Source organism: Ranitomeya variabilis, chromosome 8 (assembly GCF_051348905.1).
Source record: "Ranitomeya variabilis isolate aRanVar5 chromosome 8, aRanVar5.hap1, whole genome shotgun sequence".
Classification (NCBI taxonomy): domain Eukaryota; kingdom Metazoa; phylum Chordata; class Amphibia; order Anura; family Dendrobatidae; genus Ranitomeya; species Ranitomeya variabilis.
Genome location: NC_135239.1, coordinates 211,794,165 through 211,810,365, shown reverse-complemented (window position 1 = coordinate 211,810,365; position 16,201 = coordinate 211,794,165). Strand labels below are relative to the sequence as shown.

Genomic DNA, 16,201 nt, shown 5'->3' with positions numbered 1-16,201 from the left:
AGAATTCTGTTCTAAAACTGCATTAAAGGTCAAAACATGTTTCCATAACTTACGCACGGCACTAAAACATGCGCTAAATTTGTTAACAGCGCACCCTTCATTATGGCCAATAGATGTAAAACGCGTCGTGTCCTGAGGAATCGAGGCCAATAGTCATAAAAAGAAAATCACAAATGCGGAAATGGTCATCTAACAGTTCAAAAAGTTACAAATGAGGAATTAAACAAATACATTGGGATAAGGAAAACTACGGCCGCAATGAAAAGAAGAGAAATGACAAAACCAAGTAACAATAACTTAGAAATGGCGCAAACTAAATAATGAAAAAAGTGCATGTGTGTATATACAGTGTGTGTGTGTATGTATATATATATATATATATATATATATATATATATATATATATATATATGCTATGTGCAAAAAGAAAAAAAAGAGCATGAACCGCACATCCCAAAATCATATATATATATATATATATATATGTTTTCTATGCATCACTCCGCCATTGCCCCAGATAAGTGCAGCTATGGGGAATCATCGCTTTCCCTCTGTTGTTTGCTTGCTTGGTATCCTATGATGCATTTTATTCCTAAACTGATGCTTGCAGCGTAGCGGAGCGTTCACACATTACTGCTATCTGCAGAACATGAAGGCTTTGTCTGCGAGCGAGTGCAGCCTCATAGGCGAGTGCAGCCTCATAGGCGAGTGCAGCCTCATAGGCGAAGCAATTTATTGGTTCCATGCAAGGCAATGGCTTCTGGACTTCATCATGAATATCTAACTCTCACATAACTGAGCAACCGAGATTATGGAGACGGCGCGGAGAGAAGACTCTGCGCTCCAGGCCGTATACGTGGCATGACAGGTCCTTCTCCCTGTATCTGTACTGGACGTGCGCTACTGGGATCATCTCCACCGTCTGACGCTGGAAAAATAGAATAAAGAGGAGATAAATTCTGTTATTTCTCATTGGAAAAATGTAACTAATTATAAAAGGTCTATGCAGTAATAATAGGGTTATAATGGATCAGGGAGGAAACAGGGGTCTGGCGACATCTTGTGGCCACTCTTCAGTAATGCAGCTTGTGAAAAATTGTGTAGAGCAGCTCAGCAGACAGTATCACACAGGAGAGGCTTAGATACACGGCTCATAAGACGGTATCACACAGGATAGGATTAGATACACAGCTAAGCAGACAGTATCACACAGGATAGGATTAGATACACCGCTCAGCAGTCAGTATCACACAGGATAGGATTAGATACACAGCTAAGCAGTCAGTATCACACAGGATAGGATTAGATACACAGCTCAGCAGACAGTATCACACAGGATAGGATTAGATACACGGCTCAGAAGATGGTATCACACAGGATAGGATTAGATACACGGCTCAGCAGACAGTATCACACAGGATAGGATTAGATACACACTCAGCAAACAGTATCATACAGGATAGGATTAGATACACGGCTCAGCAGACAGTATCACACAGGATAAGATTAGATACACGGCTCAGCAGACACGATCACACAGGATAGGATTAGATACACAGCTCAGCAGACAGTATCACACAGGATAGGATTAGATACACAGCTCAGCAGTCAGTATCACACAGGATAGGATTAGACACACACTCAGCAGTCAGTATCACACAGGATAGGATTAGATACAGCTCAGCAGTCAGTATCACACAGGATAGGATTAGACACACACTCAGCAAACAGTATCATACAGGATAGGATTAGATACACAGCTCAGCAGTCAGTATCACACGTGATGGAATTAGATACACAGCTCAGCAGACAGTATCACACAGGATAGGATTAGACACACACTCAGCAAACAGTATCATACAGGATAGGATTAGATACACAGCTCAGCAGTCAGTATCACACGTGATGGAATTAGATACACGGCTCAGCAGACAGTATCACACAGGATAGGATTAGATACACGGCTCAGCAGTCAGTATCACACGAGATGGGATTAGATACAGCTCAGCAGACAGTATCACACAGGATAGGATTAGATACATGGCTCAGCAGTCAGTATCACACGTGATGGGATTAGATACACGGCTCAGCAGACAGTATCACACAGGATAGGATTAGATACACACTCAGCAAACAGTATCATACAGGATAGGATTAGATACACGGCTCAGCAGACAGTATCACACAGGATAAGATTAGATACACGGCTCAGCAGACACTCGCACAGGAGAGGATTAGATACACAGCTCAGCAGACAGTATCACTCAGGAGAGGATTAGATACACAGCTCAGCAGTCAGTATCACACAGGATAGGATTAGATACACGGCTCACCAGTCAGTATCACACGTGATGGGATTAGATACACGGCTCAGCCAGTATCACACAGGATAGGATTAGATACATAGCTCAGCAGTCAGTATCACACAGGATAGGATTAGATACAGAGCTCAGCAGACAGTATCACACGGGAGAGGATTAGATACACGGCTCATCAGTCAGTATCACACAGGAGAGGATTAGATACAGAGCTCAGCAGACAGTATCACACGGGATAGGGTTAGATGCATGGCTCAGCAGACAGTATCACACAGGATGGGATTAGATACACAGCTCAGCAGACAGTATCACACAGGAGAGGATTAGATGCATGGCTCAGCAGTCAGTATCACAGAGGAGAGGATTAGATACACGGCTCAGCAGACAGTATCACACAGGAAGGGATTAGATACACAGCTCAGCAGACAGTATCACACAGGAGAGGATTAGATACACAGCTCAGCAGACAGTATCACAGAGGAGAGGATTAGATACACGGCTCAGCAGTCAGTATCACACAGGAGAGGATTAGATACATGGCTCAGCAGACAGTATCACACAGGATATGATTAGATACGCGGCTCAGCAGACAGTATCACACAGGATAGGATTAGATACACAGCTCAGCAGACAGTATCACACAGGATAGGATTAGATACACAGCTCAGCAGTCAGTATCACACAGCAGAGGCTTAGATACACTGCCCAGCAGACAGTATCGCACAGGATAGGATTAGATACACGGCTCACCAGTCAGTATCACACATGATGGAATTAGATACACGGCTCAGCAGACAGTATCACACAGGATAGGATTAGATACAGAGCTCAGCAGACAGTATCACACAGGATAGGATTAGATACACAGCTCAGCAGACAATATCACACAGCAGAGGCTTAGATACACGGCTCAGCAGACAGTATCACACAGGATATGATTAGATACACAGCTCAGCAGACAATATCACACAGCAGAGGCTTAGATACACAGCTCAGCAGACAGTATCACACATGATACGATTAGATACAGAGCTCAGCAGACAATATCACACAGGATAGGATTAGATACACAGCTCAGCAGACAGTATCACACAGGATAGGAGTAGATACACAGCTCAGCAGACAGTATCATACAGGATAGGATTAGATACACGGCTCAGCAGACAGTATCACACAGGAGAGGATTAGATACACGGCTCAGCAGACAGTATCACACAGGATAGGATTAGATACACGGCTCAGCAGACAGTATCACACAGGATAGGATTAGATACACAGCTCAGCACACAGTATCACACAGGATAGGATTAGATACATGGCTCAGCAGACAGTATCACACAGGATAGGATTAGATACATGGCTCAGCAGACAGTATCACACAGGAGAGGATTAGATACACGGCTCAGCAGACAGTATCACACAGGATAGGATTAGATACACGGCTCAGCAGACAGTATCACACAGGATAGGATTAGATACACAGCTCAGCACACAGTATCACACAGGATAGGATTAGATACACGGCTCAGCAGACAGTATCACACAGGATAGGATTAGATACACAGCTCAGCACACAGTATCACACAGGATAGGATTAGATACATGGCTCAGCAGACAGTATCACACAGGATAGGATTAGATACATGGCTCAGCAGTCAGTATCACACGGGATAGGATTAGATACATGGCTCAGCAGACAGTATCACACAGGAGAGGATTAGATACACGGCTCAGCAGACAGTATCACACAGGATAGGATTAGATACACAGCTCAGCACACAGTATCACACAGGATAGGATTAGATACACAGCTCAGCACACAGTATCACACAGGAGAGGATTAGATACACGGCTCACCAGTCAGTATCACACAGGATAGGATTAGATACATGGCTCAGCAGACAGTATCACACAGGATAGGATTAGATACACAGCTCAGCACACAGTATCACACAGGAGAGGATTAGATACACGGCTCAGCAGTCAGTATCACACGGGATAGGATTAGATACATGGCTCAGCAGACAGTATCACACAGGAGAGGATTAGATACACGGCTCAGCAGACAGTATCACACAGGATAGGATTAGATACACGGCTCAGCAGACAGTAACACATTTTTCTGATTGTATTTCTGATTCTGATGAATACATTGAAGATAACATTCATCCAGTCAATCAGTTGCTGTGATTAACTCCTTGAATTTCGGTTGTGCTCGCGCAGTGTGGGACCCAGCGACTGTACAATATATATTAATGCTACAATACTCACAATATAACATTACTACTGTGCTCTACGGTAATCTTGTGCTACATTGTTACTACTACCATATTACTACTGAATATTGTTACTATACTGTTATTACTTCATTATTATTGGCCCAGTACTAGTCTGCAGTGTTAGTGCTCCTGTTAGCACACTGCTTAGGCTGCGTTCACACACGGCGGCTCGCTGCGGTCAGTTTCTGCGCTGCACATTACCAGGACACTATTACTGTTGATTACTGCTGCAGTCCTGGTGTTGTACAATGTTACATGATTCCCCCCACCAGACCATTGCGGCTATATTAACACTGCACCGTGATCACTACATTGCGCCCCCTGTCTCCCGTGGCATCAGGAGGGTCTTTACCTGCCTCAGGACGCGGCACGAGGGGCCACAAGTCTTCTGGTGTTCTTGGATCAATCTCCCGGAAGCGACAGAAATCTCAGGGACGTCAGTGAATCCGGCTAAAGGCTGAACCTGCAATAATGACAAGAATAAGAAAGACAGAAACCCCTTTCTGCGAGTGTTGTACCTCTGCTGCTCCTCCTGTCACTCAGCTTTTCCAGACTCCTGCAGCAAAGCGAGAGCAGGGGGGTGAAGAAGAAAACTTTCCCAGAAGTGGATGTTAGTACGAAATGGCTGAAGAACAGACTATGGGACTGAGATTTACTTCTGAGTCTCCAGCATCCTGCAAACCTTTCATCATCTCTACAGAAGGCGCCGCAGCCTCGTTCCCCGTCATTTAGGCCATAAAGGTTTGTAGCAGAAAAGTATCACAGGCCACGATGGGAGAACAGTTTCTGACTTTGGCACAAGAAGCCAAAATATTTGCCAAAAGGCTGTTAATGAATTGGGTGCATCTTACTGGAGCCACCCACAAATGGATACATAATTCCTGGGCGAGTATCTAATCTCCGGGTACAAATGGTCACAAGTAATTTCCTAATCTCTGAGTGTGTATCCGAGCTACAAATAGGTTTCTAACTGTTGTGTAGGTTTTGAATTAATGACTGGATCCCACACATTGGTAAATATTTACATATAATCTACAATCTCATCCTTATAGAAGTATTGAATTCTTAGTTACGTAACCCCGGAGTATGTATCTAATCACATAAATCTCTGCGTCAGCTACGTAGTCCAGGTATACGACAAATTCAAAAGAATGTATCTAATCAACAGCTACGTATCTATCTCATGAGTATGTATCTAATTAGCACAGATATGATTTTTTTATTATTTTCAATTCTAAATATTTTACGATTTTCAGTTCATTTGTATCTAATCCACATGAATTCCATTGATGGAATCTCTTCCGTCACTATGTATCTAACTGACAGGCAGGTTTCTCATTTTCATGCGTTGTACGTTTCTAATCCAATACTATGTATCTAATCCGCAGGGGAGTATCACGTTGTGTAGATTCCACTTCTTACCGTCACATCATCATCCGTCGTTATCACCTCCCCCGTCACCTTCTGCAGGAGGATGAGGGGCAAACTGAGCTCCTGCTCGAGTGGATCCGAGACGACCTGGGATTGCAGAGTCTTCCTGCCAAGAGAGTATGGGAAATAGCAAAAAAAGTGATGACAGGAGAATCCGTGAAAACTCAGCTCTGAGCTCACATCTTCCCGCAGCTCCTGCTGGTTCAGTGTCTGTAAAGAGCAACTATGCTGCACACCCAAACACAGTAGTCTCCAATCTGCTGCAAAACTGCAGCTCCTAATATGTGATGGTGAGGGCATGCTGGGAGTTGTAGTTTTGTAGACGTTGGGGAGCAGCAGAAAGCTGATAACCTTTCGAAGCACAAACTATAACAGATGAATGCAACGAAAACCTCCATCATCATCAGTAAACTTATTAGCAAGGTGCAATCCTCCGGCCTAGTATATATAGAGTATACAGTGGCATGTAAAAGTTTGGGCACCCCTGGTGAAAATTTCTGTTACTGTTATTGTGAACAGCTGAGCAAGTCGAAGATGAAATGATCTCAAACGGCCTAAAGTTAAAGAAGCCCCATTTCCTTTGTATCTTAGGCACCACCAAAATATTGTCATTTTTTACATTTTAAAAATTACAAAAAGGAAGATGGGACGATGCAGAAGTTTGGGCACAAACAAAAATACACCGCTCACCATTTCACCGCCAGCTGCTGGTAATAAAAGAGTCGCCCTTCTCCTTTACATAAGCCACATATTTTTCGACCTCGTCCAGAACATTTGCTGCATCTAAATGGTTAAAAAAGTCACAAATTCATAATGGAATTGAGTCCCCCCCTGTCCATCACCACAACCCTCACTGCTGTCCGCGATGCATTTATAGTATTACAGATATCACCAAAGAAAGAAAGGAAGATACAAATCATAAAAAAAAGAGTAAAAGGAGGAACAAATTGTATGGATTTGAGATTGACACAAATTTTGTGTTTCAAACTTTGCTGTTTCAGTTTCTGAATTAACTTCAGAGAGTTATGAAGAGCGATCAGATACATTCCAAAAAGTTGCAAAGTCATTCCTTGCCATGGAAATTGACAAAAAAACATATTTTAGCCTCGATACAAAATGATCTTCCCGTAATCTATGGAGAAATAGTATTATAGTAGTTATATTCTTGTACATAGGGGCAGTAATATAGTAGTTATATTCTTGTACATAGGGGCAGTATTATAGTAGTTATATTCTTGTACATAGGGGCAGTATTATAGTAGTTATATTCTTGTACATAGGGGCAGTATTATTGTAGTTATATTCTTGTACATAGGAGCAGTATTATAGTAGTTATATTCTTGTACATAGGTAGGGGCAGTATTATAGTAGTTATATTCTTGTACATAGGAGCAGTATTATAGTAGTTATATTCTTGTACATAGGGGCAGTATTATTGTAGTTATATTCTTGTACATAGGGACAGTATTATAGTAGTTATATTCTTGTACATAGGGGCAGTATTATAGTAGTTATATTCTTGTACATAGGAGCAGTATTATAGTAGTTATATTCTTGTACATAGGAGCAGTATTATAGTAGTTATATTCTTGTACATAGGGGGCAGTATTATAGTAGTTATATTCTTGTACATAGGAGCAGTATTATAGTAGTTATATTCTTGTACATAGGGGCAGTATTATAGTAGTTATATTCTTGTACATAGGGGGCAGTATTATAGTAGTTATATTCTTGTACATAGGGGCAGTATTATAGTAGTTATATTCTTGTACATAGGGACAGTATTATAGTAGTTATATTCTTGTACATAGAGGGCAGTATTATAGTAGTTATATTCTTGTACATAGGGGCAGTATTATAGTAGTTATATTCTTGTACATAGAGGGCAGTAATATAGTAGTTATATTCTTGTACATAGGGGCAGTATTATAGTAGTTATATTCTTGTACATAGGGACAGTATTATAGTAGTTATATTCTTGTACATAGGGACAGTATTATAGTAGTTATATTCTTGTACATAGGGGCAGTATTATTGTAGTTATATTCTTGTACATAGGGACAGTATTATAGTAGTTATATTCTTGTACATAGAGGGCAGTAATATAGTAGTTATATTCTTGTACATAGGGGCAGTATTATAGTAGTTATATTCTTGTACATAGAGGGCAGTAATATAGTAGTTATATTCTTGTACATAGGGGCAGTATTATAGTAGTTATATTCTTGTACATAGGGGCAGTATTATAGTAGTTATATTCTTGTACATAGGGGCAGTATTATAGTAGTTATATTCTTGTACATAGGGGCAGTATTATAGTAGTTATATTCTGGTACATAGGGGCAGTATTATAGTAGTGATATTCTTGTACATAGGAGCAGTATTATAGTAGATATATTCTTGTACATAGGAGCAGTATTATAGTAGTTATATTCTTGTACATAGGGGCAGTATTATAGTAGTGATATTCTTGTACATAGGAGCAGTATTATAGTAGTTATATTCTTGTACATAGGAGCAGTATTATAGTAGTGATATTCTTGTACATAGGAGCAGTATTATAGTAGTTATATTCTTGTACATAGGAGCAGTATTATAGCAGTTATACTCTTGTACATAGGAGCAGTATTATAGTAGTTATATTCTTGTACATAGGAGTAGTATTATAGTAGTTATATTCTTGTACATAGGAGCAGTATTATAGTAGTGATATTCTTGTACATAGGAGCAGTATTATAGTAGTTATATTCTTGTACATAGGAGCAGTATTATAGCAGTTATACTCTTGTACATAGGAGCAGTATTATAGTAGTTATATTCTTGTACATAGGAGTAGTATTATAGTAGTTATATTCTTGTACATAGGAGCAGTATTATAGTAGTGATATTCTTGTACATAGGAGCAGTATTATAGTAGTTACATTTTTGTACATAGGAGCGGTATTATAGTAGTTATATTCTTGTACATAGGGGCAGTATTATAGTAGTTATATTCTTGTACATAGGAGCGGTATTATAGTAGTGATATTCTTGTACAATACTCTGTAATTACTCCATCATTCACCTTTTTCTGCCACTCCCTGAACATGCTGGACACCTCTTGTTTCTGGATTTTTGGCGGCTGCTGCTGGAACATCGACATCTGAACTGTGGAGGAATTGAGAGCTTTTATAAGATAATCAATAAAAATAGAAATAAAAGTGCTAACATTTTGTACCTTACCTGTCCCGATCCCCCACATCTTGAGCATTTACAGCGTCCACGACCTCCACATTTGTGACATATCTGCAACAATTTATCACAATGTCACAGATTCAACGTTTATAACCAATAATTCTTAAAGGGCCCATTGGAATCTTCCTTTTCCCATTTGTTACAAGGTATCATTATTCCACACATCCCCCCAATAGTCACACGTCACCTTCTGACTATACAGTTAGGGATCCTGCTGTTTTCTGTCTTTATAGTGATATAATGATGACTTCTGCATTCTGACATTACCTGACACGAGCGGCTTTAATGGAAAACTTGGAATTCATTATATACAGAAATACTCAGCACAACGTCCGTTCACCTTTATTTCTCCAGATCGAGGGAGCGGAAGTTTCTTTGACCCTTCATGAAACATTTTTGGGGTGCAGACATCAATATCCCAGAGCTGTGGGACGAGTTCTCGGTGCGGAGCGTCGATCCGCTGACCTGCAGGTGTAAGGACTGTGAAATGTAACCTCCGCCTGCAACATGTGAACGGTGCGCGACACAATCACGGCTGGGCTAGGAGCACGCACCGGTGTACGGCCTGCAGAGCTTCTCAAGGTGCCTGCTCTCAGCGAAGGTCTCCAGCCTGTACTGAAATAAGGGGAAATATAACAAACCATCAACTGCTGTGGAAGGAGAGGTCCGAACACACCCAGAGCTGCAGGTTTGTGCTCTACTCACATCCAGAGCTGCAGGTTTGTGCTCTACTCACATCCAGAGCTGCATGTTTATGCTCTACTCACATCCAGAGCTGCAGGTTTGTGCTCTACTCACATCCAGAGCTGCAGGTTTGTGCTCTACTCACATCCAGAGCTGCATGTTTATGCTCTACTCACATCCAGAGCTGCAGGTTTATGCTCTACTCACATCGAGAGCTGCAGATTTATTCTCTACTCACATCCAGAGCTGCAGGTTTATGCTCTACTCACATCCAGAGCTGCAGGTTTATGCTCTACTCACATCCAGAGCTGCGTGTTTATGCTCTACTCACATCCAGAGCTGCGTGTTTATCCTCTACTCACATCCAGAGCTGCATGTTTATGCTCTACTCACATCCAGAGCTGCATGTTTATGCTCTACTCACATCCAGAGCTGCATGTTTATGCTCTACTCACATCCAGAGCTGCAGGTTTATGCTCTAGTCCCATCCAGAGCTGCAGGTTTAATCTCTAGCGACACCAGAGCTGCATGTTTATGCTCTACTCACATCCAGAGCTGCGTGTTTATGCTCTACTCACATCCAGAGCTGCGTGTTTATGCTCTACTCACATCCAGAGCTGCAGGTTTATGCTCCACTCACATCCAGAGCTGCATGTTTATGCTCTAGTCACTTTCAGAGCTGCATGTTTATGCTCTACTCACATCCAGAGCTGCGTGTTTATGCTCTACTCACATCCAGAGCTGCGTGTTTAATCTCTAGCCACACCAGAACTGCGTGTTTATGCTCTACTCATATCCAGAGCTGCATGTTTATGCTCTAGTCACATCCAGAGCTGCATGTTTATGCTCTAGTCACATCCAGAGCTGCATGTTTATGCTCTAGTCACATCCAGAGCTGCATGTTTATGCTCTACTCACATCCAAAGCTGCATGTTTATGTTCTACTCACATCCAGAGCTACATGTTTATGCTCTACTCACAGCCAGAGCTGCATGTTTATGCTCTACTCACAGCCAGAGCTGCATGTTTATGCTCTACTCACAGCCAGAGCTGCATGTTTATGCTCTACTCACATCCAGAGCTGCATGTTTATGTTCTACTCACAGCCAGAGCTGCATGTTTATGCTCTAGTCACATCCAGAGCTGCATGTTTATGCTCTAGTCACATCCAGAGCTGCATGTTTATGCTCTAGTCACATCCAGAGCTGCATGTTTATGCTCTACTCACATCCAAAGCTGCATGTTTATGTTCTACTCACATCCAGAGCTACATGTTTATGCTCTACTCACAGCCAGAGCTGCATGTTTATGCTCTACTCACAGCCAGAGCTGCATGTTTATGCTCTACTCACAGCCAGAGCTGCATGTTTATGCTCTACTCACAGCCAGAGCTGCATGTTTATGCTCTACTCACATCCAGAGCTGCATGTTTTGTGCTCTAGTCACATTTAGAGCTGCATTTTTAGCTTTTGGTCTGGCACTGTGTCTTACACGCCATTCACATTCAGAGATTGACGTTTGGTTCGCTGCTCCCTCTGCAGCTTACTGACAGTTTCCACCACAGTTTCCCTGCGGTCCAGGACCTTAGTGAAGCTAGCCTATTGTGCCCGATTTCACTGTTTCTCTGTACAACTATCCAGTGCGCCAGGGGGGCTGTGAACGCAGCTCTGGATGTGACTGGAGGATCACTGTTATTTTGCTGACTTTGGACTCACTCTGTAGACCGGCATTTGTGTTAACCTCTCGATCACCGGCTCTTCTCTTCTGGGTCTGCAGCAGCAGTATGAGGACCAGACATGTTTCCGCACAGCGTCCCTCGCTGCTTCCTTTGGGATCAACACGACATTTCTAGATAAGAAGGAGACAGGTCGTCGGGTTCTGGATTTCTGATTCGGAGGAGACTCTAAAAGATGGAATCGTGAGGGAACTGAGAAACCAGATAGAGGACAACCAAGGAGCCCCTCACCTGTAATCCTGGCGGTCTCCGGGAGATGTGTCACGTGGGGCACAAGGGTCGCGAAAGTCAGAGGTTCCTATGGAAAGAACATAGAAGCGCAATGTCAGACTGACTCCGGGCCACGATATAGCGACAGGCACAGATTCACCTCTGCCTCCATATAATGATAGATCGGGAAGGTCAGTAACGGAATAATCAGGAGCGGCTTCTATCTGGGCAGAGAAAACCAGTGTATAGCTCCAAACATAGACATGTAGGAAGTGCGGCCCACCGGGGAATTCTCCTGTTACCCCATGAGCCAGTCCGAGTCTGTATAAGACATCTAATAGACTGAGATGCATAAAGTTCAATTTCCGCTTTGCTGAAAAGGCTGAGACGTAGATCCAGGTGGGATATGACAGAAACCTGGTGGTTACAGTCTATTCAGCAGTGCGGAAATTGTCCACAGATATCCTCTCAACTATCTACTAAACGGTCACCTGCTGACCCGTGGATCGGTTGATGATACCCATAATCTGTGCCTTAATAACAAATACATCAGGTTAGTATAATCTGATAACAACTACACTGTGTCAATCGGATAAGACCATATTTACGCTAATTTCTCCAGGACTGAGATGTATAATTCACAGAGAATTATCTATTCTACACAGACAGGATCTTCTCATGTATCTCTGTATACAGGGAGCTCCCCCTAGTGGTGACCACAGACAGGATCTTATCATGTATCTCTGTATACAGGGAGCTCCCCCTAGTGGTGACCGCAGACAGGATCTTATCATGTATCTCTGTATACAGGGAGCTCCCCCTAGTGGTGGCTGCAGACAGGATCTTATCATGTATCTCTGTATACAGGGAGCTCCCCCTAGTGGTGACTGCAGACAGGATCTTATCATGTATCCCTGTATACAGGGAGCTCCCCCTAGTGGTGGCTGCAGACAGGATCTTATCATGTGTCTCTGTATACAGGGAGCTCCCCCTAGTGGTGACTGCAGACAGGATCTTATCATGTATCTCTGTATACAGGGAGCTCCCCCTAGTGGTGGCTGCAGACAGAATCTTATCATGTATCTCTGTATACAGGGAGCTCCCCTAGTGGTGGCTGCAGACAGAATCTTATCATGTATCTCTGTATACAGGGAGCTCCCCCTAGTGGTGACTGCAGACAGGATCTTATCATGTATCTCTGTATACAGGGAGCTCCCCCTAGTGGTGGCTGCAGACAGAATCTTATCATGTATCTCTGTATACAGGGAGCTCCCCCTAGTGATGGCTGCAGACAGGATCTTATCATGTATCTCTGTATACAGGGAGCTCCCCCTAGTGGTGACTGCAGACAGGATCTTATCATGTATCTCTGTATACAGGGAGCTCCCCCTAGTGGTGGCTGCAGACAGAATCTTATCATGTATCTCTGTATACAGGGAGCTCCCCCTAGTGGTGACTGCAGACAGGATCTTATCATGTATCTCTGTATACAGGGAGCTCCCCCTAGTGGTGGCTGCAGACAGGATCTTATCATGTATTTCTGTATACAGGGAGCTCCCCCTAGTGGTGGCTGCAGGCAGGATCTTATCATGTATCTCTGTATACAGGGAGCTCCCCCTAGTGGTGACTGCAGACAGGATCTTATCATGTATCTCTGTATACAGGGAGCTCCCCCTAGTGGTGACTGCAGACAGGATCTTATCATGTATCTCTGTATACAGGGAGCTCCCCCTAGTGGTGGCTGCAGACAGAATCTTATCATGTATCTCTGTATACAGGGAGCTCCCCCTAGTGATGGCTGCAGACAGAATCTTATCATGTATCTCTGTATACAGGGAGCTCCCCCTAGTGGTGACTGCAGACAGGATCTTATCATGTATCTCTGTATACAGGGAGCTCCCCCTAGTGGTGGCTGCAGACAGGATCTTATCATGTATCTCTGTATACAGGGAGCTCCCCCTAGTGGTGACTGCAGACAGGATCTTATCATGTATCTCTGTATACAGGGAGCTCCCCCTAGTGGTGGCTGCAGACAGGATCTTATTATGTATCTCTGTATACAGGAGCTCCCCCTAGTGGTGACTGCAGACAGGATCTTATCATGTATCTCTGTATACAGGGAGCTCCCCCTAGTGATGGCTGCAGACAGAATCTTATCATGTATCTCTGTATATAGGGAGCTCCCCCTAGTGGTGGCTGCAGACAGGATCTTATCATGTATCTCTGTATACAGGGAGCTCCCCCTAGTGGTGGCTGCAGACAGGATCTTATCATGTATCTCTGTATACAGGGAGCTCCCCCTAGTGGTGGCTGCAGACAGAATCTTATCATGTATCTCTGTATACAGGGAGCTCCCCCTAGTGGTGGCTGCAGACAGGATCTTATTATGTATCTCTGTATACAGGAGCTCCCCCTAGTGGTGACTGCAGACAGGATCTTATCATGTATCTCTGTATACAGGGAGCTCCCCCTAGTGATGGCTGCAGACAGAATCTTATCATGTATCTCTGTATATAGGGAGCTCCCCCTAGTGGTGGCTGCAGACAGGATCTTATCATGTATCTCTGTATACAGGGAGCTCCCCCTAGTGGTGACTGCAGACAGGATCTTATCATGTATCTCTGTATACAGGGAGCTCCCCCTAGTGATGGCTGCAGACAGGATCTTATCATTTATCTCTGTATACAGGGAGCTCCCCCTAGTGGTGGCTGCAGACAGGATCTTATCATGTACCTCTATATACAGGGAGCTCCCCCTAGTGGTGGCTGCAGACAGGATCTTATCATGTATCTCTGTATACATGGAGCTCCCCCTAGTGGTGGCTGCAGGCAGCTGTATCACAGAACGGATGGGAAGCAGTTCGGTGGTGTATACTTTCCCTCCATGGACCCCATAGCAGTCACATTTTATGGCTCTATAGTAAGTCAATATTCTTCTATGTAGCGCAGGGATACAGGAGAATGTAGATATAAGAGCTTTGTCCACGTTACCCACCTTGCTCCATGCAGATGTTTCCAGGGTCACATCCAGGTGGTCAGTAACGGGTTGTCGGCTCCCGAGTCTGCGCCATTATTAGAACAAACACTGAGATTCGTGGATCCTTCAGACATTGTGCAATGAGACACCACAGTCCGCTCCACAGGTAGAGAAATCCCGGAGCGCAGAGAGTCAGGTCATGTCCCGCTTGGAGCCTGGACACACTGCTCGGGGGAACCACGCGGCCGGCACCTCTATGGGGCATGCCCCGGGGATGGGGCGCAGTATTAAGGCCCCTTGGGACGGGCAGACAATGGCGTGTAAAATCTGCTCAGAATGTGATAAGAGGAGCGCGGCGCGGCCTCACACGGATGGATTGTACTGCGCTAAATATAGGGCGGCTGAAGTAACCGCTCCATTGTTAGGGGGCGTCACTTACACTACAGCAAGAGATAAGATCGAGGGGCCGGCGGGTCCTGAGCAGCCGCTATTTGTGTGCCTGGGAAAGCTGGGTATCGAATCCTGGGAAAGCTGGGACTTCGCTGTATTCATAGCGGTGTGACAACAGTAATATTAGCATTCAGCTTATAATTAGACAATTAATATTTTAGATCCAGATGTAGAAGTCTTCAGACCCCAAATAAAGTAGAACCTGTGTTCAGTATGCCCCTATGTATTATCAGGGCAAGCTGGGACTTGTAGTTCCATTGGAGAGCACTGGCCACACTGCCAAGTCTCCAGGGTCATCTGCACACAATGAAGCAGTGGGTGGAGGCACATGTTATTGTGCGGTGCTGGGTGTGGCGGTTGTATTGTGTCCATTACATCTTGTTATGGCAAATATTAAAAGTGAAGGGAAAAAACTAAACTAAGAATCTGCAGGAGAAAATACTCAGGAAGCCCCGACCGCACCGCCTCTGTCCCCCGCGCTAATTATAGGACGTGGGGGCGATGAGTCCATGGCACAAGTGACGGCACGCACTGTTTTCACGCTATAGGTTGTATACATTGTTACTTTATGGGCAGATGTAGCAGAGCAGAGTTTGTCACTTGACATTGTCGGCTGCACTTTCTCTCTTAAAAACTTGCATCTCATATTGAGGCGAGTGGGGGCTTGTTTTATGATGAACAATGTTGCATGTGAGCACAGCCCAATGGGGAACCAATGTAACACCACCTGCCACCTTGTGGTCATTGTCTAAACTACAGGCAAATTTAAATAGAATATATTTTTATTTTATTTTTTTCCATAAACCCACAGATAACAGGAAGAATACAAACTTTAATAGTTATATAATTTACCATTACAGAGAACAGTATAAAAACACATTTAT

The 16,201-nt window shown here is 43.7% G+C and overlaps 1 protein-coding gene across 1 annotated transcript; it reads right to left on the bottom strand.

The window, feature by feature from the left end:
- Positions 1-473: 473 nt before the first annotated feature.
- LOC143787768 (protein SSUH2 homolog) lies at positions 474-15,097 on the bottom strand. Its single transcript, XM_077276794.1, has 11 exons — positions 14,886-15,097; positions 11,913-11,979; positions 11,662-11,794; positions 9,817-9,877; positions 9,603-9,727; positions 9,251-9,313; positions 9,093-9,175; positions 6,719-6,811; positions 6,020-6,134; positions 4,950-5,060; positions 474-928 (listed from the first exon to the last, which is right to left on the bottom strand). The coding sequence occupies exons 1-11, from the start codon at positions 14,893-14,895 to the stop codon at positions 788-790; spliced, it is 1,002 nt and encodes a 333-aa protein (XP_077132909.1). The 5' UTR covers positions 14,896-15,097; the 3' UTR covers positions 474-787.
- Between the last annotated feature and the right edge of the window lie 1,104 nt (positions 15,098-16,201).